The following is a 27918-nucleotide window of genomic DNA, read 5'->3' as shown; positions in this document are numbered from 1 at the left end:
TTGCCCTCCTCCAGTCTGCCGGGACTTCGCCTGTTCTCCAGGAATTCTCCAGGAATGTATTACACAAATAGCCTGTGGCTTTTCTTCTTGTTGTGGCATGCCTTTGCTATTGCCAAAAATTGGAAATAATCTTCAACTTACCTTTTTCAAGAGGTCTGGAACACAGCACTAAAGGAAAAGTTAATGCATAAACTTGAGACTCCTGAGGAAAGGGTCTGGATTGGACAAATTTCAAGATACACCGTACATTTTCATTACCTTTGCCTCTTAAGAACAAGATAGCCATAGCCCATCAAGACTTACTTAGGGCTAAGTAGTCCGGATTAAATTTTATTGAAATTTACATGCATTGCTGAGCCTGATTATATTATAATATGTAGTGATTTTATATTATAACAAGTAACGACATTTTCTCCATTTATATTTTTATATACAAATGCAATAAAATTATTTTCAGAAAACATTACGACATAAACACAGCCCTAAACCAGCATCATTAGGGACAGCTCCTTTATTACATGGTTTGGGGGAGGGAAGATATCAGCAACAGCCTCTGCTCCCCACCCCAAATTGCTGAGGACACTCAATCCAGTCGCTTCCCTTTTTTGACCCTTTCTGTTTCAAAGAGTTTGGCCAAGATTCCAACCTCCATTGCTTATGAGAAGCTTCAGAGATCTAGGGGAAGCACTGGGGTATGTCAGCCCTTCCTCTTAAGAGTCTGTGGTGCGTTTTTTGATTGCCTCCAGAAGTGGGGTGACGTAGCGCTGCATGGTCTGGCTGAATGTCTCTATGCCCAGCTTGATCTTCTCCTGGGCCTGGTTGGCATAAGGCTCTAGGGACCTCTGGTATTCGTGCAACTGGCGGTGAAGCTTCCGCGCGTAAGGGATCAGCTCAGGCCCCCTTTCTTCCACTTGCTGCTTCAGCTTCTCCTCCAGCTCCTGCATCTTGGGGATGACCATATTTCTCAGGACCTGCGTGTGTGGTCTCAACTTCTCCGCGACGGGGCTGGCGTAGAAAGTCACTAGAGATTCCAGCCCCTCGTAGAGCTCTTCTGTGGCAGACCGTAATATGGCTAGGTTACAGCTGGCGCCCACCAGGGCATGCCCAGACAACTGAACTGCCGTGTGGTAGGCCTGTGTGATTTCGGGGGGCAGCTCAGCCTGCAGGTCCTGGACGTACTTGCGCAGTTTTGCAACATCATCACGAAACAAGATTCTGTGGGGGTTCAGAAGGCATAGAGCGTTGTGAGCGGGATACAGAGCCAGTGTGGTAGAGTGTTTATAACAGGGGTCAGCAAACTTACCGCACCTTGGGCCTGTGTCTCCAGCACTGATCGCGTGGCAGGCCGGAGGAGCGCGTGCCCATACGCGTGCACACATGCTATTTCCGGCGCACTTCCGGGTCGAAGGAGCACCAGAAATAGCTTGTGCGCATGTGCACGGGCCTCCTCCAACCTGGATGTGCATTGGAAATAATGCTTGCACATGCGCAAATAATGTGCATGCTCACAAACTATTTCCGGTGCTCCTCCAACCCGGAAGTGGGCAGCTTTGCAGTGCTAGTAAGAGTGGGCGATGGAAGCGGGGGTCGCCGTGGGCCAGATAAACGAGTCCCTTGGGCCTTCTCTGTCCCGCAGGCCTTAGTTTGGGGACCCCTGGTTTAGAATACTGGATTAGGGTCGGGGGGGGGGGAGTGTTGGACAAATCTGTCCCAGGGACCTTTCCCAGATGGATTCAAATTTCTCTTTGAAAGAAGGAGTTTACACCACAATCAGGCATAAGCTGGTCGACACAGTACTGTGGGCAACGACACCCCCCCCAGCTCATGCTGTAAAGAGGGGATTGCACATTCCAGTTCTCATCACAGACAATTTATACCCTAAAACCCTTCGAATATCCCTATTGGTTAAGAAATTGCAGTTTACAGGTTTCCCTAAACGCCCATTTCATGCCTACTCCCAAATATGTCCCTAATATGTCCCCCCCCTCCTTTACATACATCCCACGTCCATCTGAATTATCAGTTTCGTCAACAGGGGTGTGTTTTCAAGTCACCCAGCCCTCATAAATCAGGAAGCTTTCAGGGTCAGCATAAGCCAGGTATGTCCAAAGTCCGTTTTGGGGGCCTAATCTGGCCCGCCGGTTGGTTCAATCCGGCCCCTGTGGCAGTTCATTTCCTGAGGTAAAACCCTAAAAAATATCAACAACTTTGGTCGGCCCTCAAGCATGTTCACTTCATCAAATCTGGCCCTCTTTGAAAAACGTTTGGGCACCCCTGGCATAGGCTATCAATCTGCTTCTAATACATTCCTTACTTAATTGTACATTCTAGCAGAAAGAATCCTCTTAGGGAGGATTCTAGCTTGTCAAACATTTGCTTTGTCTCATTTGTAGTGTCTCCAGCAATGTAAAAGGTGCAGATAAACAGTTCTGCAAAGGGGCCCTTCCTTTGGGCTGTTTTTGAACCTCTTTGTTCACAGAATCGGACTTAAGGCAGGCATGGTCCTCCTCACCAGTCCTTCTCTAAGAATAAAACTCATTTTCATCCATTTATTCCACAAGGAGTCAGACCTCCAATCAGCCATGAAGCTTGACCTTGGGCCAGACAAGGACCTAATCTACCAAGCCAAGGTTGTTGTGGGATTAAAGTTACACACATGAAGTTGCACTTCAGAGGAAAGGTGGAATAACAAACAAAGGAGGCAAACTTCCCTCACTGGGTGAGATATTCCAGAACTGGGGAGCCAGCCTTCATGTTACACTTTTACGCACATTTCATAAATTCCTAGAATGAAAAAATTAACAAAGTAGAAGAGGAAGTAAGAGCGGGGGGTGGGGGGTGGGTAACCTTTCAGCCCCAAAAGCTATATGCTTCATTCTGGACAAATTTTCTGGGACCACCTGTCATTGGTGGCCAGAGCCAGAGGCCAAAGTTTGTGCCAACCACAATTGTAAAATTTCACTTTTGTGCAGTAGGCTACCATTTCTACACACACTCAGACTTTGCGGTCTATATCCCAGCAATGCAAGCAAGAGGCGTTAGCACAGTAAAGGACACTTACTCCAGCCATGCAAAAGCTCTCCAACCAGGACGAAGCGACGCAAAGCTGGTGAAGTGTATGGCCTGTGGGGAAAGGGTGTAACTGGGGCAGACACGTGACCTAGAGAGTGTGCCCCAAGGGCCAGATAGAGAGGTATGGAGGGCCACAGTTAGCTCCCAGGCTTCACATCCTTGCAAAGGAAAATCTAGCAAAGAAGAAATCCTGCCAGCCTTCTCAAAGCTTCAGTCCATGAAGTCCCTAGTTAATGTCCCCAATCCCCTAAAATGGGGGAAAGGAGGCAGATCTGCTTACCTCAGTTCTTGTCCGAGCCTCGATCTTCTGACAAAGTTCAATTTATCCCACGCTTTCTCGCTGACCTTTCCCAGAAGTTTAGTGAGGTCGTGCTTTAACTGCTCCAACTTGGAGACCCGTTTATCCGTTTGGGCAAAAGTCGGATGGCCTGGGGAAAGAAGCAGAACATTTGCATCACGTCTTGTTGCGCAGGAAGTAAGGTGGGGCAGCCGCGGTCCTGGTAAACTCTGGCGCACGCTGGGCTATCCAAGATGTCGGCCGTTTGGCTGATCGCGGCCCTCGTGGTCCAAGGGGGTAGCTGCCCAGGCCCCTCTGTCCTGATGCGGTCACCAAAATATTGCTGCCACAACTTGCACCATTAACTACCAGTGAGTTGGGTTGAAGAAAGAATCCAGAAAATTCATTTACTGCAGTAAAGAGTTTCAGCAGGATCGCTCTACAAAGGCTGACCCACCCAAACGCCCTGGGAGGGGGGTTCTTTATAGGTTTCTTACACAAAGCATTACAATTTCCTCCAATCATATGCATTCTCATTGCCTCTTTCAAAGAAGCATACAAGCTGTTGTTAGCCAGCACTCATATGGTGATATTATTTTAACACGGTACTATTTCAAATCAAATTCCTAGTCCCATTGCGGGGGGTGGGGGGTGGGGGGTGGGAATGGCTGGGTAACTTGACTTTTGGCATAAGGTAAAGGTAAAGGTACCCCTGACCATTAGGTCCAGTCATGGCCAACTCTGGGGTTGCGGCGCTTATCTCGCTTTATTGGCCGAGGGAGCCGGCGTACAGCTTCCGGGTTATGTGGCCAGCATGACTAAGCCATTTCTGGCGAACCAGAGCAGCACACGGAAACGCCGATTACCTTCCCGCCGAAGCGGTACCTATTTATCTACTTGCACTTTGACGTGCTTTCGAACTGCTAGGTCGGCAGGAGCAGGGACCGAACAATGGGAGCTCACCCCGTCACGGGGATTCGAACCGCCGACCTTTTGATCAGCAAGTCCTAGGCTCTGTGGTTTAACCCACAGTGCCACCTGCGTCCTTTGACTTTTGGCATAGGTCACATCAAAAAAAGGTTCCTGTGCTTTTTCTGGAGATTTTGCTTGTGTGCTGCAGAATTCATACAGGAATCCAGGCCTGTGGGGATCTGCTCTTCTTAAGAGAAATTTAAGCTGAAAGGGTACTTTAGGTTACCAAGATAACTACAACCGAAGACGTCATGATTATTTCCCCATCCATCCCCACATGATTGTCCTGCCAAAGCATCAAAAGAAGAGATTAGACCTACACAGGCCCAGGCTATTGACCCTTAAAAAAACACAACGTGATTTGCAGAATGGACTCTGCTTCAGCAAACCCAAATCTAGAATTTTGGAGCCTGGAGCAGCAAGAAGGAAATGGGCAATCCTGGCTTGATCATGAGGTGAGTTGGAGACCTAGCCTCAGGTGGTGAGTCTGGGGCCCAATTTATGCTGTGGGTTAAACCACTGTGCCTCTTGGGCTTGCTGATCGAAAGGTCGGCGGTTCGAATCCCCGTGACGGGGCGAGCTCCCGTTGTTCGGTCCCAGCTCCTACCAATGTAGCAGTTCGAAAGCACACAGTGCAAGTAGATAAATAGGTACCACTCCGGTGGGAAGGTAAACGGCGTTTCCGTGCACTGCTCTGGTTTCGCCAGAAGCGGCTTAGTCATGCTGGCCACATGACCCAGAAAAACTGTCTGTGGAAGCGGACAAACGCTGGCTCCCTCGGCCAGTAAAGCAAGATGAGCGCCGCAACCCCAGAGTCATTCGTGAATGGACTTAATTGTCAGGGGTCCCTTTACCCTTTACCTTTACCTAATTTGAGAAAACATAATTAAAATATTGTGCCTGCCTCTCCTCAGCTCCCCCCCGCTAATACTTTGCGGGGTTGTTGTTGTTGTTGTTAACCCCACCTTCTTTCCAGTGCCATGCCCCTGATCCAGTTCACCAAACCCCCCTCTCAGCTCCTTTTTAGTCTTCTATGAAAAGTCAGGACTTATGGATCTCCTGCATTATTTGTTGCTTGATGCTGAGAAGTGGATCTTTGTATCTCTCTTGGTGGACGTTTCAGGTTTTGAACGCACACCACATTCCTCTATATATGCAGAATTAGACCAGCAGCTTAATGATTTGTTATGTGGTGCATGAGACAAATCTGTTGACAACTGTAAATAGTATTTATTTTAATCAGCTTGTGGGTTCTGCTTCGAATGCAATGTTGTGGTGTTACAAAGCTGACATTGTTTCCTCATTTTGTTATATAGGTGCCTCTGCCTCCCTTCCAGGAACTCGCGAGTTGCGTAAGTGAGTTGCTCTCAAGACCAAACGACACATTACAAGGGATATGCTTGAAAACAGCATAACTTTATTCTGCACCTTGGTCCAGATCAGATTGGATCTGTATCTCCAGTCCTAAGGTTAAAAGAAGATTTCAGCACATTTCATATGTTCATCTGAACACAGGTACACGAGGGAGTGAGATCATAATGGCTGGCTTGCTTACGCTGTAGGTGGTTGAACCCTTTGCACGTGAAATAGATATCTAATAATGAAAAGTGGAAATAGATCACTGTGGCTTCTACTGGGTATGGTGCTGGCATGAGTCTGGAGATTATGTCTTTATTTGCCCATGCTATAAAGGTAAAGGGACCCCTGACTGTTAAGTCCAGTCACGGACGACTCTGGGGTTGCGCACTCATCTCACTCTATAGGCCGAGGGAACCGGCGTTTGTCCGCAGACAGCTTCCGGGTCATGTGGCCAGCATGACTAAGCCGCTGCTGGCGAACCAGAGCAGTGCACGGAAACTCCGTTTAATTTCCTGCCGGAGCGGTACCTATTTATCTACTTGCACTTTAACGTGTTTTCAAACTGCTAGGTGGGCAGGAGCTGGGACCAAACAACGGGAGCTCACCCCGTTGCAGGGATTCAAACCGCCGACCTTCTGATCGGCAAGCCCTAGGCTCTGTGGTTTAGACCACCTGCCCATGCTATAGTGGGTAATATATTGGGCTTCAAACCCCTCTCTCAGCTATGAAGTTCATGGAATGGTCTTAGCCAAGTAAAATGGAATAATCCTATAAAGGTTTATTTGCTGTTCTCCTGGTTGCCTTTGAGTAAGGGGATCCAAACTGATAACCGACTCAAGCTTTCTGAAGCTAACTCCATACATAGTCCTATCTCATTGGTTTTTCAGCATATTGTTTGTTGGTGGCAGGTTTCAGAGTTGGACCATGTTCTTCAGAGAGCCTGTGCAACCCAAAAGCCTGATACGTCTGCCAATATTATTGATCCGAGAAGCGATAGATAACCTCTGGACCAATTTGGAATGTGCCCAAAGTCTTTGAAGAACCAACCAGGCAACTTTGGGCTAAGCAAAATTGTTCCAAAACATGACACAACTCCTTTTAGCTCTTCCAAATCACAATACCTCCATGTTCCAAGTCCGTGAGAAAGCAGGGAGCTCACCCACTCAAAAATAAAGAGACTTAAGAGTTTCCCTCTAGACTGAGGTAACCACCCACTCACCTGTGAAGAGGTACAAGACCAGTGTGATGACAATGAACTTCATAGTGGCTCAGTGGAGGGTCCTGAGTATCCTCCTGCTAGAGTGAAGGCAGGGGGTGCTCTGAGGGGAATAAATTATTGCTTCCATCCTCGGATTCTGTAATTCATTAACACAGGGCGCTGGGTCAGTTTCCTGTTCCATCACCTCGAGTCATTGCCCCCACGTCCAACTGGCACGAAAAGGAAGAGGTAATGTTTGAAAGAGCTTGAACTTCAGTTTGCTAAGGACAGCAGGTGGGTTGCTAAAACAAAATGAAGGAATTTAAAAACCACACGCAAACTTTGGAAGGGTTCTGTGAGATCAGACCAAAGGCCCGTCTGATCTTGTAACTCATAGGGCCAACTGATGGGAATTGGAAAGAAGATATATTAATTATAGTTCCTCCTCTATAGGCCCATGTGTGTGGAACAATGAGCAAAGGAATATGGCTGCAAGCCTGTATTCAAAGCCTGGAGCTTAGCAGACTCTCTGGGCCCCTAGCAGAATTTAATTCTCATCATCAGGCAGTTTCGTGAGGCATAGGAATAGGCTAGCCAGCCTTTCTCCATCCTGTGTCAGGTTCCTTCTACCCCTTCTGCATGAATAAACCACACACTGAAGTATGTTTAAAAATGATTTACTTGCAGATTTAAGGTCTCATAGAAATTGTACAGCTGGAAGGGACCACGGGGGTCATCTAGTCCAACCCCCCCTGCACTGCAGGAATCTCAATCATGCATTGTCCTATGAGCAATACTAGAAAGTGCAGTCAAAAATATTATTGGGTAGAAATACAGCAATGTAGTTTCTGACATGTGTCTGAAGTTGGGAGCTTATAGTGAGGAAAGTCCTTCCTCCGTGGCTCACATTGCGAAGGGGAGAATGAGGAAAGGAGGAGAAGGAATACATCACTTCCTCCCTCACTTCCTCCCTACCCAACTGAGCCTACTCCAGCAATTCAAACTCTGTGGTCCTTAACCCCTTCATATACCAACTAGCAAGCATGCAGTTGTGTTTTGACTGTAAAACTTTCCACACCAGCTAGGTGCATATTTACTTTATTTATTATTACATTTATATTACACCTTTCCTGCATGGAGCTCAAGGTGACACAACTGGTTTTCCTGCTAAACCCATATTGTTCTCACAGCAATGCCCCTGTGAGGCAGGCTAAGCTAAGAGGCTGTGTCTGGTTCAAGGTCACCCAGTGAACTGCTGGAGTGCAGATCAGAATCCTAGTCTGCCAGGTACTAGTCCAACACACTAACCACTAGGCCACACCGTCTCTCATTCAGTGTTGCATCAGGACTATCCACAGACAGCATCCCTGAACCTCCAGGCAATGTCCACAGACCCCTGCTTTATCCCTGCCTCGATATTGTTTAAAAGGTTTCTTTCTACCCTGCTTTTGGGGAAGTTTGGAGTGACTTTTATGAGTCAGGACCCTGTAATGAAGAAAGTACTTGAAGGAAGGTGACGACAGGTGACCGCACCTAGGCCCGAAGTCACCCCCCCCCCAAGCAGGCTCAAAGCTTCTCAAAGCTTTTCAAAATCATTTTCTCAGCAGCTAAGCATCAGAAACATTCTGCTCTGCTGTAACAAAAGGTAGAGAACAGTCCATTGTTTCCCAGGCCTTTCTCATGCCTTCTGGCCTTGCTAAAGAACCACATTGCAACTTACTTTCTGTCCGGGAACCATGCCAGAACAAGAGATGGAAACATATCTGAACACACTGAAACTCCTTTCCTGGGAAGGGTGCCAAGTGTCCACAATAGTCCCAAGACAGCTTTCTGTTCATGCTCAGAGGAACTCAAGGGCAGGACTCCTGAGGGAGGAGAAAGGAGGAGGGAACTGGAAAGGGGTATATATGCTTGTGCACATGATTGTGAACTCGTGCATGCTTTTGTGGACTATCACACGTGCTCCTTCTACCAGTTCATGGATGGTAGAAATAAAAGCCTTTTCTCCAAAACTATTCCTTGAGTGTCTGTTGACTCCCACTTCCCTTTCCCAGGTGCAATATTTTTCCCACCCGAGGGCAAAGCCTCGTTGTACTACGTGGCATGGTTGGATACAAAGGGGTATCTATCCACCTTTTTGCATGCCATGCACAATTGTATAAACCTCTGTCATCTAATCTCTTTCTTGCCTTTCCTCTCAACTAAGTAGTCCCAAATGGGACGCGGGTGGTGCTGTGGGTTAAACCACTGTGCTGCTTGGGCTTGCCGAGTGAAAGGTCGCGGTTCGAATCCTCGCAACGGGGTGAGCTCCCGTTGCTCAGTCCCTGCTCCTACCCACCTAGCAGTTCGAAAGCACATAGGTAGCACTCCGATGGGAAGGTAAACGGCATTTCCGTGCGCTGCTCTGGTTCACCAGAAGCGACAGTCATGCTGGCCCCATGACCCGGAAGCTGTACGCCGGCTCCCTCGACCTGTAGAGATGAGCGCCACAACCCCAGAGTCGTCCGCAACTGGACCTAACGGTCAGGGGTACCTTTACCTTTACCTTTAAGTAGTCCCAAATGCTGGAACCTTCCCCCATAGTGGAGTTGCGCCACCCCCTTGATAATTTTGGTTGCCCTTTTCAGAAACTTTGTGAGGTGACGCAACCAAAACTGTACACCGTATTCCAATTGTGGTCGCAGCATAGATTTGTATAATGTCATTGTGGTAACTGCTGTTTCATTTCCAATTCCTTTCCTAAAGAGCCTGCAATTGGGCTTTTCCATGGCTGCCACACCCCTGGGTCAACATATTCATCAAGATTTCCACCACAATTTCAAGGTCTTGTTCTGGAAGGTCAGTTTATATCAACTAATGTTAAAATACCCTCTCCATCATCCTGATATTCTTAGGTAACATCTATTCTGGTTCTATGGCTGGAACTTACTCGAATCATTCCAAATGAAGCAAACTCTCCTTCAAGAGAAAGTCATTTGTTAACATATCACACTGGCATAGGGAATCTATAGACATATGGGAATTTACTACGTATACCACCCTGAGGTCGTTGACACTGTGTCCCAAACCCCTGGGGGAGATAGGAAGAAACCAAGCTATGTTTTGCATCATTGATAGACCCTGCTTTATCTCCATAGGGAGAGTGTTTGGGGGGTGTCTCTCAGTTTCTTGATTTGTTGGAAGATTGTAGCGGCCAGGATCTTTTAGGGAAGAAAGAACAAAAAAACATATAAATGGTCTCGGCCCAGTATACCTGAAGGAGCATGTCCACCTCCATCATTCTGCATGGACACTGAGGTCCAGCTCCGAGGGCCTTTTGGAGGTTCCCTCACTGCGAGAAGTGAGGCCACAGGGAACCAGGCAGAGGGCCTTCTTGGTGGTGGCGCCCTCCCTGTCGAACGCCCTCCCATCAGATGTCAAGGAAATAAACAACTACCTGACTTTTAGAAGACAACTGAAGGCAGCCCTGTTTAGGGAAGTTTTAAATGTTTGATGTTTTATTCTGTTTTTAATCTGTTGGGAGCTGCCCAGAGTGGCTGGAAAAACCCAGCCAGATGGGCAAGGTCTAAATAAGAAATAATTATTATTATTGTAATGTATCGCCTGGCATTCAGCCAAAGATTGCTGCCAGAGAAGGTTACCGATCAATAAAAGCAAGACAGTCCCTGTCCTTGGACACAAATTTCTTTTTAAAAAAAGACATAGCACAGAAATAAAATGGCTTGGGATGGAGGAGGAAATAAGCCAAAGCAGGTACCGGTTTTGGGGTGCAAGTACTTCCAATGACCAGCTGGATAGAAACTGTTCTGGGAAAGGAGGAGCTGAAAGCGACTGGACTCTCAACTGCGTACATGGAATGGCCCTGCTGCTGGAATGTAATGGCGCCTGGCACGCTTCACCCTGTGCCGATTTAAGCCTTAAGCTTTCTTCCTGGCTTTTAGCAGAGTATTGCAGCAGCAGAAAAGGTGCCTTGTGTGTGGGTGATAAATTCTCCTCACACCTGCATCCCTTCCTTCATCTGCTACAGCAGGATGCAATTGGTGTTGCCCATTGATAGTTGGCAGGAGCTGGGACCGAACAACGGGAGCTCACCCAGCTGCGGGGATTCGAACCGTCGACCTTCTGATCGGCAAGTCCTAGGCTCTGTGGTTTAACCCACAGCGCCACCCGCGTCTCCAGCCAACCTAGCAGTTCGAAAGCACAAAGTGCAAGTAGATAAATAGGTGCCGCTCCAGCGGGAAGGTAAACAGTGTTTCCATGCGCTGCTCTGGTTCGCCAGAAATGGCTTAGTCATGCTGGCCACATGACCCAGAAGCTGTCTGTGGACAAACGCCGGCTCCCTCGGCCAGTAAAGTGAGATGAGCGTCACAACCCCAGAGTCGGTCACGACTGGACCTAATGGTCAGGGGTCCCCTTACCTTTACCTATTGATAGTTGGTGTGTGTGGGGTGTGTGTGTGTGTGTGTGTGTGTAAACCTGCACTGCCTCAAGAGAATGGAGGGGAAGAGGAAAGGTGGGCCCTCCCTGCCTCCCTTGCCTGAATCCTAAGGCCTCTCCAAAGGTGCTATTTCGAGGGAGCCCTCTATTCACTTGGGCCGATGAAGGCTTCCTCTGAAACTCAAGGAGCAGCTTCAAGGTAGGGAAAGTGAAAGGGACTCCTCCTCATTTCCACCCTGCGGGCCAAGGAAGTTGAGCTCCCCCTACGCAACTGTTATGTTAGAAGACACCTGAAGGCAGCCCTGTTTAGGGAAGCTTTTAATGTTTGATTCATTACTGTAGTTTAATATTTTGTTGGAAGCTGCCCAGAGTGGCTGGGGTAGCCCAGCCAGATGGGTGGGATATAAATAATAAATTATTATTATAATATATTATGTGCACAACATAACCCACATGTTGGCTTACAGGTGTATTGAAAGCACTTCACTTTTGCTTGTGCGAAGAAGATGTATTTGCAACAGCCAACAGAAGGAGGAGGGTTAAAGAGAAACAGGCCACGCATCAAACAGAGGTTGTTAGGAACGTCTCCTTTATTATCCCGTCTGGAGAAGACTTGCACACCTGCCCTAACTCCCAGCCAAGGTCATGAAGACACAAAAAACAATGTAAGCTTTTTCCTTCTGATCTCTCTTTAGATGCTGGGGGAGATTCCTTCCTCGTATACATGTGAGAGAAATAATCATGGATTTGGGGGAAACACTGAGGCTCTAGACCACTCCCTAAAGTCCTTTTTGTACTTTTGGCACAACTTCACAAGGGGACCAACATACGGCTTCAGTAAGTGCTTGTGGATTGTCTCTGCTCCTTTTCTGATCAGCTGCTGTGTGTGGTCAAGATAGGGCTGAAGGGTTGCCTGCAATTCTTGCAGCTTCTTAATGTGTGGATCCAGCTGGGTTTTCAGAGTTTGCACTTGCTGCGGCAGCTTCTCATCTATCTCACGGTTGATCTCCTGAGCTCTGGCGACGACGGCACTGCGCACGGTTGCTGCGTACGGACCCACCCTCTCCAGGACGGGATCCATGTAACCCGCCAGGGCAGATTGCAATGCTTTGCCAAGCTCTTCTAAGTTATGCCTCCTATGTCTCTGCAGGTCAAACAGGGCAGTGATAGCCTTTTCCGCAACCTGGTATGGCACCCCCAAAACCACATCCAAAGCTTCCATGACTTCATCAGGTAACTCTTTCTCCAGGCTATTCAAGCGCCTGCTGATATTCATATAGGCATACTCAATAAATTTCCTGTAGGGGAAAAAAAGAACAGAGAATTGGAAAGCTTTAAGAAGGAAAAAGGAGGGTGTGGGAACATCCAAACACCTGTTTGTCCCACTGCTGTTTACCCCTGAACTGGTACAAGTGTCAATAGTTTTTCTGTGGATTGATGTTTGTTCTGATTTAGCGGTAAGCAGTAGATTTTTCTAGGGAAAGCGACAGTGCCATATCTACATATAAGCTAAACAAGCTGCAGCTTAGGGCCCCCCTCACTTGGGGGCCTCCAAAAAATTTAAAGGGAAAATAAACTGAATGTACATTTCCAAAATATAAGATAAAAATAAAATAAAATAAAACCTACATAGAGCAACAGTGTTTTGTGTTCTGTATGGACCTATTAGTTCTATAAATTACTATATAGCATACAGTGGATGCTCGGGTTGCGAACATGATCCGTGCGGGATGCACGTTTGCAACCCACAGTGGCGCGTCTGTGCATGCGCAGATTGCGATTCGGCGCTTCTGCACATGTGCGGCCGCCGAAACCCGGAAGTAACCCGTTCTGGTACTTCTGGGTTTCGGCGGTCCATAACCCGAAAAAAAGCAACCTAAAGCGCCTGTAACCCGAGGTATGACTGTATATTCATCACAAAAAACTGCGAAAATTTGTTGTGGACATATACGGGGCTCCATTACCTTCAGTAGCTATGGGCCTCATCAAACCTAAATCTGGCCCTGGGTGGGAAAAACGAAAACCTGCTTGGACCTGCATAGTCACAGTAGGCAGGCCTCTCTCACTGAGTGGGAAGGTCCTGGATTTATGGGGCAGCCTTCCTTTCTTGTCAGGTGGGGCAGTCCCACGTGGCTTTGCCTGCACCTGTTTCTCCTCGCTTTAAGTGGGGAGAGAGCCTTCCTGGAGGGTTCACTTGATGTGCCCATCTGCCGAAGGGGAGGCACCATCCTGAGTCGAAGTGGCTTGAGCTGTCGCTATCCAAGATTTCTGTTCAAACACCCAGGATTTTAAGACTCTGTTCTGAGGAGGATTCCAAAGTGGGCACCTCCCTGTCTGCTGCCTGAGGGGCTTCAAGTAGCCGTGTGTGTCACCTGTTATACCCTCAGCCCTGCCACACATGCTGCCCACAGTGGGAGGGGAAGGTTCCGGGGCCCAGGGACCCAGGGGCTGGCCAAGCCATGGGGTGAAGTGGTGGCAGTGGGGCTGGCTCAGAATCCAGTAGTTCAGCTCCCATACCTTCCCCAACCCAAGAATGTTATGCCGGTAATGACTTCCATCCATCTATTCTCTAGAAATAACATCTCCTCTTTTCTACATGGGAAGAAAGCAGTACAGAGCAGAAACGAGACTAATTTGCTTACAGAATCTCCCGGCCCCCCTCTCCTCTTTCAACGGTGGCGACTTTCCTAGACAATGTTTCGATGAATTTATCGGCATCTTCTCTTCCCTGTTGGATTAGCTTCTCCAGCTTGGAATCCGACTCGTCTCGGAGAACAGAAGCCCAAGTCCCTAGAAGTCCACAAAAATAATAATTCTGCATTGCACCGTCCACTGCAGGAAGCGCCAAGCCTGTTTGGTACACCAAGCTGCAACTCAAAGCTTCACATATAGAATCCTTTCTTTAATGTTTGAGGGTCTAAATTAGAAGGTCTTTGTTAGGGCTGGTGCCTCAACCCCCTCAAGAAAGGTAGAAACAAAATAGTTTATGTCAGTGTTTCCCAACCCTTTTCTGGCCATGGCCTTTTCTGACCTTGTTTTCTTCCTCTGGCACCCCCCTGTGGCACCCCCCATGGATGTAGCCCAAGGGGGCAGCTGCCCCCCAATAAGTAAAAATCAATGCAAATCTGATGCTCCAACCCCCAAATCCTGGCTATGCCCATGCCCCCTCTTGTCTACTGGTGAAAAAGTAGCTATTTAAATGTTTTGTTTTTCAATACAACATGTTTCATTTATAATTTTAATAATTTTTAGAAAATTACATAAAATGATAGGAAGATAATAAAATATTGTTGAAGCAGAAAAACATAGAATCATGGGGCTGGAAGGGACCCCAAGGGTATTCTGTCTATTGAAAACCCCTGTAGGAAACTCCGCTAAAACATGAGTTTGTCATGGGACAGATGGCCACGCGACCTCCACTTAGAAACCTCCAAGGAAGGAGAGTCCAGAACCTCCTGAGGGAGATCCATCTTTCATGCATTATAAAAAGCAAACAACACTTATGTGACAATGCTTCTGTTCTTCCCCCAGCTATTACGTGGGAGCAGAACACCAGTTGTTTGACACAGAGGGGGAAACTACAGATATCGGGCAAAATGTGCACAGGGAGTTCTGTATATATGGGAGAATTTTAAAAAGCAAGTGGTCCTCACTGACCTGCTGCAAAAAGATATTGTTATCCGGAGTAGCCCTGGCTGCCTAGATAAAACACTATAGCCCCACACACCTTTACCTGGGAGTACGGCCCACTGAACTCAGTGCAGCTTTCTTCCAAGTAGAGAGAGACTTAGTTATTTTCTAGATGCAAGCCAGCAGACTTAGTTATGTACTAGATGCAAGTCAGCACCCTGCAGAGTCAGGCCCAGGCTGCCACCGGGCCTAGCACTGGCCCAGCACACCCAGCCTTACCCGTTGCCACCCCACCACCGCACTTACCTGACCCGGGGGGTTCTAGATCCTGGGCTATACTGGTCCCGCCTGAAGCAAACCAGAACTGCTCCAAGAAAACACACGTGGCAAAAAGGAGCGCTGGGCCCTGGTGGGTCCCCCTTACCCGCTTGTGATTGGCGAGGCAGATAGACATCCAATCAGGGTTTTTTTTTTTAAAAAAAAAATTGTTTCCCTTCACTTCTCACTTCCCTCTAGCCTTATTTACACCAATTTCACCTGTGGCCACCCCCACCCCCCGGAACATAGCTGTCAACTTTTCCCTTTTCTTACGAGGAATCCTATTTGGAATAAGGGAATTTCTCTTTAAAAAAGGGAAACGTCGACAGCTATTCCTAGGAATATCCTGGGGGCCCCACAGGCCATATGGTCCCTGCTTGGGAAACACTGGTTTATGTTATTTCTCAGTCAGGTCCCTTATTTTATGTGGGAGATGGTGTAATTACAGATACTGTCTGTGCGGGAGCTGAGGCTGAAATATGGTCTAGTATTGTTACCAGGGAAAGGAGCAGACACTCCAGGCACAGGTGGTTTCAGGTGTGGCACAAAACACCTGGGGCTTGTGCCTCTGGGCCACTCGCTAACAACACTCCCTGCGGAATAATCACTTTCTAGATCTATGGAGTGGCTTCCCACCCAGGGCCAGATTTAGGTTTGGTGAGGCCCTCAGCTACTGAAGGCAATGGGGCCCTTTATATGTCCAGCTGTCCTTTGTGAACAACAAATTGTCACATTTTTTCTGTTGAATATATGCTATATGGTAATTTATGGACCTAATAGGTCCATACACAACACAAAACAATGTTGCTGTATGTAGGTTTTATTTTATTTCTTTTTTTATCTTATATTTTGGAAATATACATCCAGTTTTTTCCCTTTTCAATTTTTTTGGGGCCCCCCAAGAGAGTGGGGCCCTAAGCTATAGCTTGTTTAGCTTATACGTAAATCCGTCACTGTTCCCAACACTGGATTATAACTCTCTCTCTAAAATGGGGACATGAGGTTTCTAAAACACAAGGTCTGTGGTCCCAGCCGCGTGTCAGAGAACCTAAATAGGATCCCAGCCAGTTCTTACATAGTTTTGTTCTTCTGGAAATAGTACAGACTGAAGGGGTATTTACAGTTTCCCTATAGATCACCCTCCCCAGCTTGGCCTGCTAGCACATCCTCAGGAAATAGAGCCCACAAAACACACAACCCCACACACAACTTGGTCTGTCAGCAAAGGAAAGAGATCAGCCTTTGGCTATTGACCCTCCAGTCGTTGGCTATTGACCCTCCAACAGTGATTTGCAGAACGGACTTTGCTCCCACAAAGCCACGTCTAGGACATTTGAAATGTGAGACACCAAGAAGGTGGACAGGACAGGATTTTATCATATGAACTGAAGGCCCTTCCTATATTGGGGCACAACTGAGGGGCAGTAGCAGCAGGCCCAATGCCAACCGCCCTTTCAGCCTTAACTTCTTGCAGTGGTTGTTTGCAGTAAGAGCTTCCTTGTCATGACACTCTGCATGCAAGTTTCCCCAAAGTGATTCCTCTAAGTAGCAGCACTCTAGGAAATCTTTGGAGCTCTTCCTACACTGTGAGTACAGTAGGGCGAACGTATGTCCTACTTCACAGAGAATACCTGAATGGCTGTGTGGTCCAGGTTCAGTTGAAAGAACCCCGAGAAGGGAGAGAGCTTCAGGGCTCTTGGCTTGGCCCATCAATGCTTAGCAGCTGGACTGAGAAGACAACCGCACAGCTCACTGGACTGCAGACAGTTCCGGCAGCTTCTGTTGTCATCTTTGTCAAAGGGAACCCTTAGGCAGGGGCAGGTTAACAGAGGGAGGGGAAGTCATAATAAGTGCTTTAAGCCTTGGCTGATCAGACTAAAGACCCATTTTGCCCAGTCCGTTCTTGTCTCCCAGCCACTGAACGTGGAGCTTCAGTTTAGCTAATAATATTATTATAATAATACTAATATTAATACTAATACTACTAATAATATATTATTTATACCCCGACCATCTGGCTGAGTTTCCCCAGCCACTCTGGGCGGCTTTCAATCGAATGTTAAAAACAATACAGCATTAAATATTAAAAACTTCCCTAAACAGGGCTGCCTTCAGATGTCTTTTAAAGATAAGATAGTTGCTTATTTCCTTCACACCTGAAGGGAGGGCATTCCACGGGGCGGGCGCCATTACCGAGAAGGCCCTCTGCCTGGTTCCCTGTAACCTCACTTCTCGCAATGAGGGAACTGCCAGAAGGCCCTCGGCGTTGGATCTCAGTGTCCAACAGATATCTATCTTGCTAAATTTACACCCCAAAAGGTGGAACGCAAGGCAGCTGCTAGCCTGATGTTGACCTTCCACTCACCCGTCAGGATGGCCAAGGCCAGTGTGAGGACGAAGAACTTCATGGTGCTTTGGCGGAGAGTCCTGAGAACCTGCTGGGATGAAGGTAGGGGCTGTCTCTGAGTCCGGGGAGCCACGGGGGAGCCTACTTATTCCTCCCAACCTCCTCCTCCTCCCTTGCCTCCTGGGTCACTCATTAACATTGTGGGGCTATTGGAGGGCAGGTGCCTTTGAGGGGGAACCTTCCCTTGTTATCTCCCATGGTCATTGCAAAACTACAGAGAGGACTAACTTTAAAAAAATTCTGATTTAACCAAAGAAGGCAACACAGGATATCCAAACGTATTAGCCAACCATCTCAAAACGTTTAAAAGGTGTATTCAACAAAGGGGAATGCTGGACAGCTCATAGCCTGATGTTGACCTTCCATGTGCTTGCCAGGCCAGTGTGAGAAGGAGGAACCATATGGTGGTTCAGAAGGCAGGGGCTGTCTCTGAGCCAGGGAAGAATGGATCTGTTCCATCCACTTCTACCCCTTATTCCATTGTCATTTATTAACACAGAAGGGCACTGGGGATCAAATGCCTCTCAGTGTGGCACAGCTTCTCTTGCCATCATCTCCTGTGGTGCTTGCCCCAGTGTCTAAATCCACTGGCACAAAGCAGAGGGGGCAGCGATTGGTGGTAACTAAATTCCATCAAATTCCAAGTCACTTGAATATTGCATATTGTTAAAAGAGAATTATGTGAATATGATATGTAGATAGTACATTAAAGGTAAAGGTAAAGGTAAAGAGACCCCTGACCGTTATGTCCAGTCGCAGACGACTCTGGGGTTGCGGCACTCATCTCGCATTACTGGCTGAAGGAGCCGGCATTTGTCCGCAGACCGTTTTTCTGGGTCATGTGGCCAGCATGACAAAGCTGCTTCTGGCGAACCAGAGCAGCGCACGGAAACGCCGTTTACCTTCCCGCTGGAGTGGTACCTATTTATCTACTTGCACTTTGATGTGCCTTTGAATTGCTAGGTTGGCAGGAGCAGGGACCGAGCAATGGGAGCTCACCACGTTGCGGGGATTCGAACCGCCAACCTTCTGATCGGCAAGCTCTAGGCTCTGCGGTTTAGACCACAGCGCCACCCGTGTCCACATTACACTGAGAAAATGGTTAAAATGTTTGGAAGAGGCTCCAACAAACGTTGGAAGTGTAAAGAAGAAGAAAGCACGTTCTTTCATATGTGGTGAAATTGCAAAATAATCAAAAATTATTGGCAAATGATACATAACGAAATGAAAAAAAAAAGTTTAAGATAAGTTTTGTTAAAAGACCAGAAGCCTTTTTTTTTGTTAGGCATTTCAGGTCAAGATCTGCCAAAAGAAAAACAGAAACTCTTTATGTATGCTACAACTATGTCTAGGATATTGCTGGCCAAAGATGGAAAAGCGACAAAGTCCTAACTAAAGAAGAATGGCAAGAAAAACTTGGAATACGCTGAAATGGCAAAATTAACTGAAAGACAATAAGACAAGGACAATGGAGACTTCAAGACAGAATGGGAACCATTTATGTTATATCTTCAGAAACAATGCAAAGAAGTGGACTCACTAGTAGGTTTTGAGTAAACACTTGCAAGTAACAAAACAAATATAGGAACTATGAGGATATTGTTAAAACTGTGGAGAGTATAATAATAATATAAGTTAAAGATATTAAAAATTAAGACATATTAAACAAAGCAGGAGAAGATATTATGTAAAAAACAAACCAGAAGAGGGAGTTTAGGGAAGTCCTTTTGAGGAGGGGGAAATTTGAGAATTGTATTCATTGATATGTGACGTGATATAAAGGTAAAGGTATCTCTGCCCGTATGGGCCAGTCGTGTCCGACTCTAGGGTTGTGCGTCCATCTCACTTAAGAGGCCGGGGGCCAGCGCTGTCTGGAGACACTTCCGGGTCACGTGGCCAGCGTGATGAAGCTGCTCTGGCGAGCCGACACCAGCGCAGCACACGGAAACGCCGTTTACCTTCCCGCTATAAAGCGGTACCTATTTATCTACTTGCACTTAGGGGTGCTTTCGAACTGCTAGGTGGGCAGGAGCTGGGACCGAAAGATGGGAGCTCACCCCGCTGCGGGGATTCGAACCACCGACCTTCTGATCGGCAAGTCCTAGGCACTGCGGTTTTACCCACAGCGCCACCCGCGTCCCTCTATGTGACGTGATAGTTTGTTGTTAAAAATGTAAAACCAAGAAATTTTTTAAAAAGAAAGGTAAAGAACCCTGAGACATTGCCCATCAATGCTTAGCCACTGGGCAGCAGGCTGAGAAGACAGGCACACAGCTTACCGGACTGCAGACAGCTCCTTCCACCCACCCACCCACAGTGGTGCATTGTATTTTATTTCTATTTAAATCATAGATATTATTTTAAAATTGGTACTATAAATATCCATTAGCATTTGTAAATTTTGTTATAACCCGTGGCTTGTTTTGTCCTCTTTGTAAAGACATAAGGGGCACCCTTGAGTAGGGGCAGGGAAGCAGAGGGAAAGGAAGTCATAATAAATGCTCAAGGCTTGCCACATCAGACTACAAATTTTGCCCAGCTTCCTTCTTCTGATAGTGACAAAGCAGATGCCTCTGGAAATCCCACAAGCAGAATCTGAAAGCTCTTCTTTTAGTGGGATCACAATACACTTTAGAGCTCTGTGCCCATGGACTGATTCAACCTTAAAGAACTGGTTTTCATGGGGAAAGCTTGGGGCAACCCACCCCCAAACACTTGAATCATAGAATAATAGAACTGTAAAGCTGGAAGGGACCACAAGGGTCATCTAGTCCAACCCCCTTCAGTGGAGGAATCTTGGCTAAAGCCTAAATGGAATTCTAAATGGAATTCTAAATTCTAAATGGAATTTGCTGCCAAGGAGTGTGGTGGAGTCTCCTTCTTTGGAGGTCTTTAAGCAGAGGCTTGACAACCATATGTCAGGAGTGCTCTGATGGTGTTTCCTGCTTGGCAGGGGGTTGGACTCGATGGCCCTTGTGGTCTCTTCCAACTCTATGATTCTATGATTCTATGATCCATGACAGATGGCTGTCCAACCTCTGCTTAAAAACCTCAAAGGAAAGAGAGCCCACAACTTGCACATGAGGCATTAAAGTGTGGATCTCTGTCTGAACAGAGTGGGGGCAGAACTCTGTGGATAAGCGTGGATAAGATTTGTTCTTCTGGAAATACCATATTTTTCGCCCCATAGGACGCACCTGACCATAAGACGCACCTAGTTTTTAGAGGGGGCATGCAAGGGGGAAAAAATTCTTTAAAGGGAGCGCTGAGCAGAGCCTGTATGCATCCCAGGCTCTGCTCAGCGCTCCCTTTCACGAGCCCCGAGGAGCGTGTGTGCGGTGCTTGCGGGCTTTTCCCCAAGGAGGTTAATAAAAGCATTAGCATCAATATTGAAGCATAAGTTTGGATGAGAGTTAAGATTGGATAAAGTAAAAGTGGTTTTTAAAATAAATTAAATTAAATGAAAATAAGGTTGGAAGGATATATAGGGAAAATGATTAGATATAGAAGATTAAGCAAAAATGAATTGAGGAAATGGATGAAAGAGAGAAAGTAAAATAATAATATATTAAAGGAAACTATCAAGTTAAAAAGTAAGGTTGAAAGGATTTGCTGAAATAAAAATCTGAATTTGAATACAGAAATGGGAGGTGTGGGGAGGTCAAGAAAATAAGTAAAAGGGAAGTGGTTATGTAAAGGATTTAAATTGCTTTTTTCTTTTTTCTTTTTTAATGGTTGTATTTTTTCTTTGTATTTTTCTGTTTTTGTGTTGTATCGTGTATTTTTTCTTTTTTCTTTTTTCTTTTTCTTATGTTTTCTTTGTAATCTTTAAAAAAATCTGAATAAATATTATTTAAAAAAAATAAAAATAAAAGCATTAGCATAGGTGGACAACACTGAGGCAAAGGAGGCAATTAAAAGCTTAACTCGAGTTTATTTTAAGGGAATCAAAGTTTACGGAGCACTAAGAGTGAACAAGAAGGAAAAGTTCAGACTATGGGCGAAAGAATAAAACAGAAATGCCATTTACTTCGACTTAGGCGTGATGGCACGGACACCATCTTGTAACCAGCCAGCAGAAGCTGCCACTACGTAATGAGAAATTGGAACCACGTATCCGGAACAATGTGTAGACATCAACAGGGACATCTGGTTTATGATATGAGCTACAGAAGAGACCACCATCTTCTGTCTGTCTTGGGGTTGGCCAAGGTTCCATCCTCCATCGTGTGCAAAACAATCACCACAATCATCACTGACTTGGGGGAAAGGTAGGGGCTTCAACCCACTTCTTAAACTTCTCAGCGCGTTCTTGGAGTGCCTTGAAAATACGGCTAAAATAAGGCTGAAGAATCTGGTTGACCCTCTCCACTCCTTCCTCAAGCTTCTCCTGGACCTGGTCAACGTAGGGGTCTATGGATGACCGGAATTCTTGCAGTTCCTGCTGGAGAACTTCGGCGTAAGGGGCCAGCTGATCTTTCAGGTCTTCCAGCTGCTGCTTCAGCTTCTCGTTCAGCTTGGGGTTCAGCTCTTCGGCCTTGGCCATGAGGGAACGCTGCAGAGACTTTGAGTACCGATCCACCTTCTCTAAGACCGAATCTGCGTAAGGTGCCACAATGGTGTAGAGAGCCTCCGCGAGCTCATCTGAGGCAGGCGATACCTTTCTATGCAAGGCACGGATGGTGTTGAGACTTTTGTCCACCACGCCCAGCGACGCCCCAACCACCAGGTCGTACCCTTGAACCACCTCAGCAGGTAACTTCTCCTTCAGGTTGTGCAAGCGCTTGCTCATTTTTGCAAAGCTGTTATGGAGCTTGTCTCTGCAGGGGGTGGAAATAAAACAGAGTCACAAAAGGTAAGCAGAACGCCCTTCTTTGAGTGAGAAACTCCTGGACTGGAGAGCTGTGGTGAGGCCAGGATCCCTTCCCCATCTCTGATGTTATGCTAACTGCAGGGGGGCATGTCATTGTGGGCCTTCCACCCTTCAAAGCATCACTTGCATGTTCCTCCTCCAATCTGCTGCCCGCCAGGCTGACATAAGGGAAAAGAGATGGTGGATATGGGATTCCATGGAATGCAAATTGTACTATGTGATGGGAAAGTTTGTTTGCTGGCCAGTTTGGGTCACCAAGTGTTGCTGTTGTTTGCCAGCAAACAGTTGGCTGGCAACCAGTGGCGTAGCATGGGGGGTGCAGGGGGGGCCGGCCGCACCGGGCGCAACATCTGGGGGTTAGGGTTAGGGGGCGCAAATCCACGGGTTAGGGGGTGCAAATTACTTGCCTTGCCCCGGGTGCTGACAACCCACGCTACGCCACTGCTGGCAACAGCATCTGATTGGCCAGAGTTCCAGGGGAGGGATATGATTGGTTTGGAAAGGTTAGACAGGTTTCAGATTGGGAGAGAGGGTGAAGGGGTTCTGAGGGGAAAAGGAGATACACACTGAGGAGACTATCCATAGGGAGAGGACAGAGCCTCACAGCTCGGATAGGGAGACCAGGCTGAGGGTCTGGGGAAGGTGTCCAAACAGGAGTGTGCTGGGAGGGCAGAGTCTGAACCAGGAGCCACAGATCCTGTGGGAATTCAGGCTCCCTGGGTCACTGGCGGGGGGAGCGCAGCACCCCTGGCACCATGGGGGAGGGGGGTACCATCGCGGCCGCCTCCGGACACGTGCCGTGCACCCCCCCACTGCAGTGGGTGCCACACCCCCAGGATGCATGAGATGCCCCTGCATGTGGCTTGCCACGCCCCCGGGACACGCGCCAGCCATGCCCCCACCTGCTCTCCGCCCCCAGTGCCAGAGCATGCAGCTTCGCCACTGCCCTGGGTGTCAGTCTAACTAGGAGGGGAGAATTCTTCTAGGTACTGAAGACTCTCAACCCAGTGACAAGGGGAGAGGGGATCCCCTGGGTCTGTAACACCATAAATACCTCAGGTATGGGATTGTTAAGAGAGGGGGTAACTGAGGAAAAATGCCCCTCACTCATAAACCAAAGTACAGTCATACCTTGGGTTGAATGTGCTTCAGGTTGAGCGCTTTCGGGTTGCGCTCCGTGGCGACCTGGAATTAACGGAGCATGTTACTTCCGGGTTTCGCCGCTCGCACATGCGCAGACGCTCAAAATGACATCACGTGCATGCGCGGAAGCGGCAAAACGCGACCTGCGCACACGCGGTCGAGCCTTACGTTCTATTCAGGATGCGAATGGGGCTCCAGAACGGATCCCATTCGCATCCCGAGGTACCACTGTATTAAGCTGTGAAGGAGGAAGTATAGTGTTGAAAGTATTGTATTATCTAAGTGACGGACACCGATGTGAACATTTTACCATCCCTTCTGGTAACCTGAATATTTATCTACCTGAAGTGTGCCAACCGATGTTTAGTAACTGACGTTTAAGAAGAGTTGTACCTGTGTTTAAGCCTGAGACATCTTCTAGTTAAAGTAACTAGGTTGAATTCTACCTGAAAGAACAAGTTTTCTGAACCACTTTGTGTCATAAACTTCCTTTGTTTAAGAATACTTTTCGTGTTTGTTTGATCAACTCCTGCCTGAGACTCTAACTCTTTAAGTTTTCCCTCACACAAGTCCCCCCCCCACTAGATAATCTGGGGTAAATTGTAAAAATTGGTGTACCGTGAGGTGGTCACACTAAATTTAATTGAGGGTGGGCCCAACGGTGCCAGGGTGAGAAAGTGCCGTTGCTTCATTGCAACTACAATAAAACACATTCTGAGAAATAAAAGAAGCAATACAATACAATTAAAACCATACAGCACCTAGCACAAATGCTACACCAGGCAGAAAAAAATCATTAAGTTGTCCGTAAAGGCCATCGAGTGGTTGGTGGGGGGGGGAGGGATAAGTTTGGGAACCACTTGGTGTGAAAATATTGTCTCGAATCGCTTACATCACTGACTGTCCAAGCTCCGACCTTCTGATCACCTCTATTTTTTCATCAACTACCCTGGTGACGTTTCTCAGGTATTCCTGAAGCTCCAGGTTTAGCCGGGCCAGGTGAGGATACGGCTCATCTCGGAGGACGTACGCCTGGGATCCTGGAAGACAAAAGCAAATCTGAACGGCTGTATCTGTGGCTGGAGCTCAGAGGGAACAGTGTTACACCCACATGTGAACCAAAACTTTGTTTTGCAAAACAAATGTCTTAGGAGGCACAGTTTCACCCCCAAGGGCTGAGGCCGATGCAATTTTTTTTAAAAAAACGTTTTTATTATTAAAATAATTCAGCATTAATACACACATATTGCGAATATACAAGCATACAAACATACATTTCATACAATCCTTAGAAATGTTCAAACATACCTACGCTCAATCCTGCAGATAATTCCTTTTCCCATCACCATCCATCACCCTTCACCCCACCTTGGTGTTAGACTTCCAATCTACTTAATTACAATTTCTTTCTACTTCTGTTACTTTCTTTCACACACCTTTAACCTAATTTCATGCTCCTTTTTCTATTACACATTGTTATCCATCTTATTTAGTATTTCAGTATTTAAAACGGAACTTGTTTATTCTAAATAGGAGTTCTGATTTTTCAATATGGTTTTGCAAGTATCCTTTAAACACCTCCCAGTCCCTGTCTATCTTCTCTTTTGAGATCCTTCCCATTTGGTATAAATTATTGGAGTATTACAATATATCACCTTGATCACCTTGCCAACAAAGGTTCGTATAGTTAAAGCTATGGTTTCCCTAGTAGTGATGTATGGAAGTGAGAGCTGGACCATAAAGAAGGCTGATCGCCGAAGAATGGATGCTTTTGAATTATGGTGCTGGAGGAGACTCTTGAGAGTCCCATGGACTACAAGAAGATCAAACCTCTCCATTCTTAAGGAAATCAGTTCTGAGTGCTCACTGGAAGGACAGATCGTGAAGCTGAGGCTCCAAGACTTTGGCCACCTCATGAGAAGAGAAGACTCCCTGGAAAAGACCCTGATGTTGGGAAAGATGGAGGGCACAAGGAGAAGGGGACCACAGAGGACGAGATGGTTGCACAGTGTTCTCGAAGCGACCGGCATGAGTTTGACCAAACTGCGGGAGGCAGTGGAAGACAGAAGTACCTGGTGTGCTCTGGTCCATGGGGTCATGAAGAGTTGGACACGGCTAAATGACTAATCAACAACAACAACAATATATCCAAAACAATGGGAGAAATGGGGAGGCCGATGCAAATTGTAGTCTAAAACCTCTGAAGGGCACCAGGTTGGGAAAGGCTGAACTTGGAAAGCAGGATGGATTAGAGAGGCCTGCATTCAAATCCCTCACTCAGCCATGAAGCTCACTGACTGACCCTCACCTAGTCGCAATTTCTTGGCCTATACTACCTTGCAAGAGTGTTGTGAGGATAAAAGGAAATAAAGCTGAAGGAATTGCCTCGTGTATGGTGTCATGAGCTTCTTGGAGCAAGGGATTTGAGAGGACAAATAAGGGTTCTTCTCACCCCTTTCCAAGCCTGATTCCATCCAATGGCGTTTTGTGGGAAGGGATGACAGCAAAGTTCATAGCTGGATGGAATTCTTGAGGCAGGAATTGTTCGGTGCAATGCAAAAGCTCGCTACATTGGCGGTGTACGCTACCTTTGAAACACATTTGAAGCAAACACCCACACCCACACCGGTTCTGCACCGAAGGATTCTGGGCACTGTAGTTTACCCTTCACAGAGTTACAACTCCTAGCAACCATTAACAAACTAGAAAACAAGAAAACATAACCTCTGGACCAGAGAACTCCACCCCCCCCCAAAAAAAAAGCTTGGAAATTGCTGCGGATTGTGTCATACTACTTAATGATTTTTCTACCTGTATGGTTCTTAGATGTATTCTAATTGCTTCTTTTATTTTTTATGTTGTATGTTATTACTTTAGGATTTGAAGTCTCTACAGTGATACCTCTGCGAATGTCCACCCTGTCGACCATCTATTTCAGCGAACATCCGCGGCAAACCCGGAAGTACTGGAATGGGTTACTTCCGAGTTTGCTGCTAGCGCACGAGCATAAGTGCTAAATAGCGTTTTGTGCATGTGCAGAACCGCAGACCGTTCCGCACGTGTGCACAGAGCGGCGCTTTGTTGAGCGTCCCTTTCATTTAGCGTCCAGGGCTCCGGGACGGATTCCGGACTCAAAACAAGGTACCACTGTATGCTGTTTCTAGGCTTTCCATAGTCGTCTGATTGACCACTGTGAGAACTGGTCTAGATGGGCCACTGGCCTGATCCTGCAGGCTTTTCTTATGTTCTTCTTTTATTTATTTCTATTTATTTATTTATTTATTTATATCCCACCTTTCCTCCAAGGAGATCCAGGTGGCAATATGGCTCTCTGAGGCGCGGACCACCTGAATGAAGCTCACAGACCACTGGTGGTCTGTAGACTCCTGATGTGGACCATTTTGGGTCATACCTGAATGAGAGCCAGTCAGGAGGTGTTGGGCCAGTCAGATTAAAAAACAAACAAATGATCGCAGAATCATTGCATTGGAAGCGACCCTGGGGGGTCATTCAGTCCAGTCCCCTGTGATGCAGGAATCCTGCCCTGCGTTCGAATCCACCCAGCCATCCCTGGGCGGACTCAAACAACCAACCTTCTGGTAAACAATGTATCTTTTGACCATTGTGCCTCAGACCCCCAAGGATGTGGCAAACTGAAGAGGTCCCCGTCCCCCCGCCGCCGCCGCCCCCTGAAAAGAATTCAGGAATTCCCTCCAACCTGAGGCAAATCCTTCACTTACCTACAAATGCTAGCAAGGCCAGTGTGAAGACAGGGAACTTCATGGTGGTGCAGTTGGAAGGTTCTCTTGAGAACCAGTGAAGTGAAGGCAGGGTCTCTCTCTGAGCATGGGGAGAGATTTATATGATCCTTTCCTTCCGGGCCCACCCCTGCCTTCTGTCATTTATTAACGCAGGCTGCTGACCTGACGTCTTCTCCATCCCAGAGTTATTGCCAAAGTCTCCGAAAAGCATTGCAACAACAACGAAAAAGGGGGTACACTGACTGGAATAGCCTGAACTCCGGCTTGATAAGCAAAGTGAGATGGCTGCAATGGACAGAAGATATCCCCCTCTATCAAGGAAGACATTCCTCTGTCAACCTTGGTTTTATCTCCAGGAATTGATTGACTCAGAGACTTCCCTGATTTGTGTGAGATGGCCTCTGTGGGCCAGGCCCCTGGAAGAGGAAGTCAGAGACTATGAACTCATCAGCAGCGATGATGATCTTACGT

General features: G+C 47.1%; 3 protein-coding genes across 3 annotated transcripts; all 3 read right to left on the bottom strand.

Moving 5' to 3' along the window:
• Positions 1–362: 362 nt before the first annotated feature.
• LOC307221323 (uncharacterized protein) lies at positions 363–6994 on the bottom strand. The gene is made up of 3 exons (XM_079985770.1): positions 6900–6994; positions 3353–3500; positions 363–1215 (listed from the first exon to the last, which is right to left on the bottom strand). The coding sequence occupies exons 1-3, from the start codon at positions 6940–6942 to the stop codon at positions 711–713; spliced, it is 696 nt and encodes a 231-aa protein (XP_079841896.1). The 5' UTR covers positions 6943–6994; the 3' UTR covers positions 363–710.
• A 4893-nt stretch (positions 6995–11887) lies between these two features.
• Positions 11888–17780, bottom strand: LOC307221311 (uncharacterized protein). The gene is made up of 3 exons (XM_079985750.1): positions 17629–17780; positions 13958–14105; positions 11888–12613 (listed from the first exon to the last, which is right to left on the bottom strand). Exons 1-3 carry the CDS (start codon positions 17669–17671, stop codon positions 12055–12057), a joined length of 750 nt encoding a protein of 249 aa, XP_079841876.1. The 5' UTR covers positions 17672–17780; the 3' UTR covers positions 11888–12054.
• A 3804-nt stretch (positions 17781–21584) lies between these two features.
• LOC307221307 (uncharacterized protein) lies at positions 21585–27575 on the bottom strand. The gene is made up of 3 exons (XM_079985745.1): positions 27427–27575; positions 24579–24726; positions 21585–22490 (listed from the first exon to the last, which is right to left on the bottom strand). Exons 1-3 carry the CDS (start codon positions 27467–27469, stop codon positions 21923–21925), a joined length of 759 nt encoding a protein of 252 aa, XP_079841871.1. The 5' UTR covers positions 27470–27575; the 3' UTR covers positions 21585–21922.
• Between the last annotated feature and the right edge of the window lie 343 nt (positions 27576–27918).

This window comes from Podarcis cretensis (genome assembly GCF_951804945.1).
Source record: "Podarcis cretensis genome assembly, chromosome: 8".
Taxonomy (NCBI): domain Eukaryota; kingdom Metazoa; phylum Chordata; class Lepidosauria; order Squamata; family Lacertidae; genus Podarcis; species Podarcis cretensis.
This window is presented reverse-complemented; position numbering and strand designations above follow the sequence as displayed.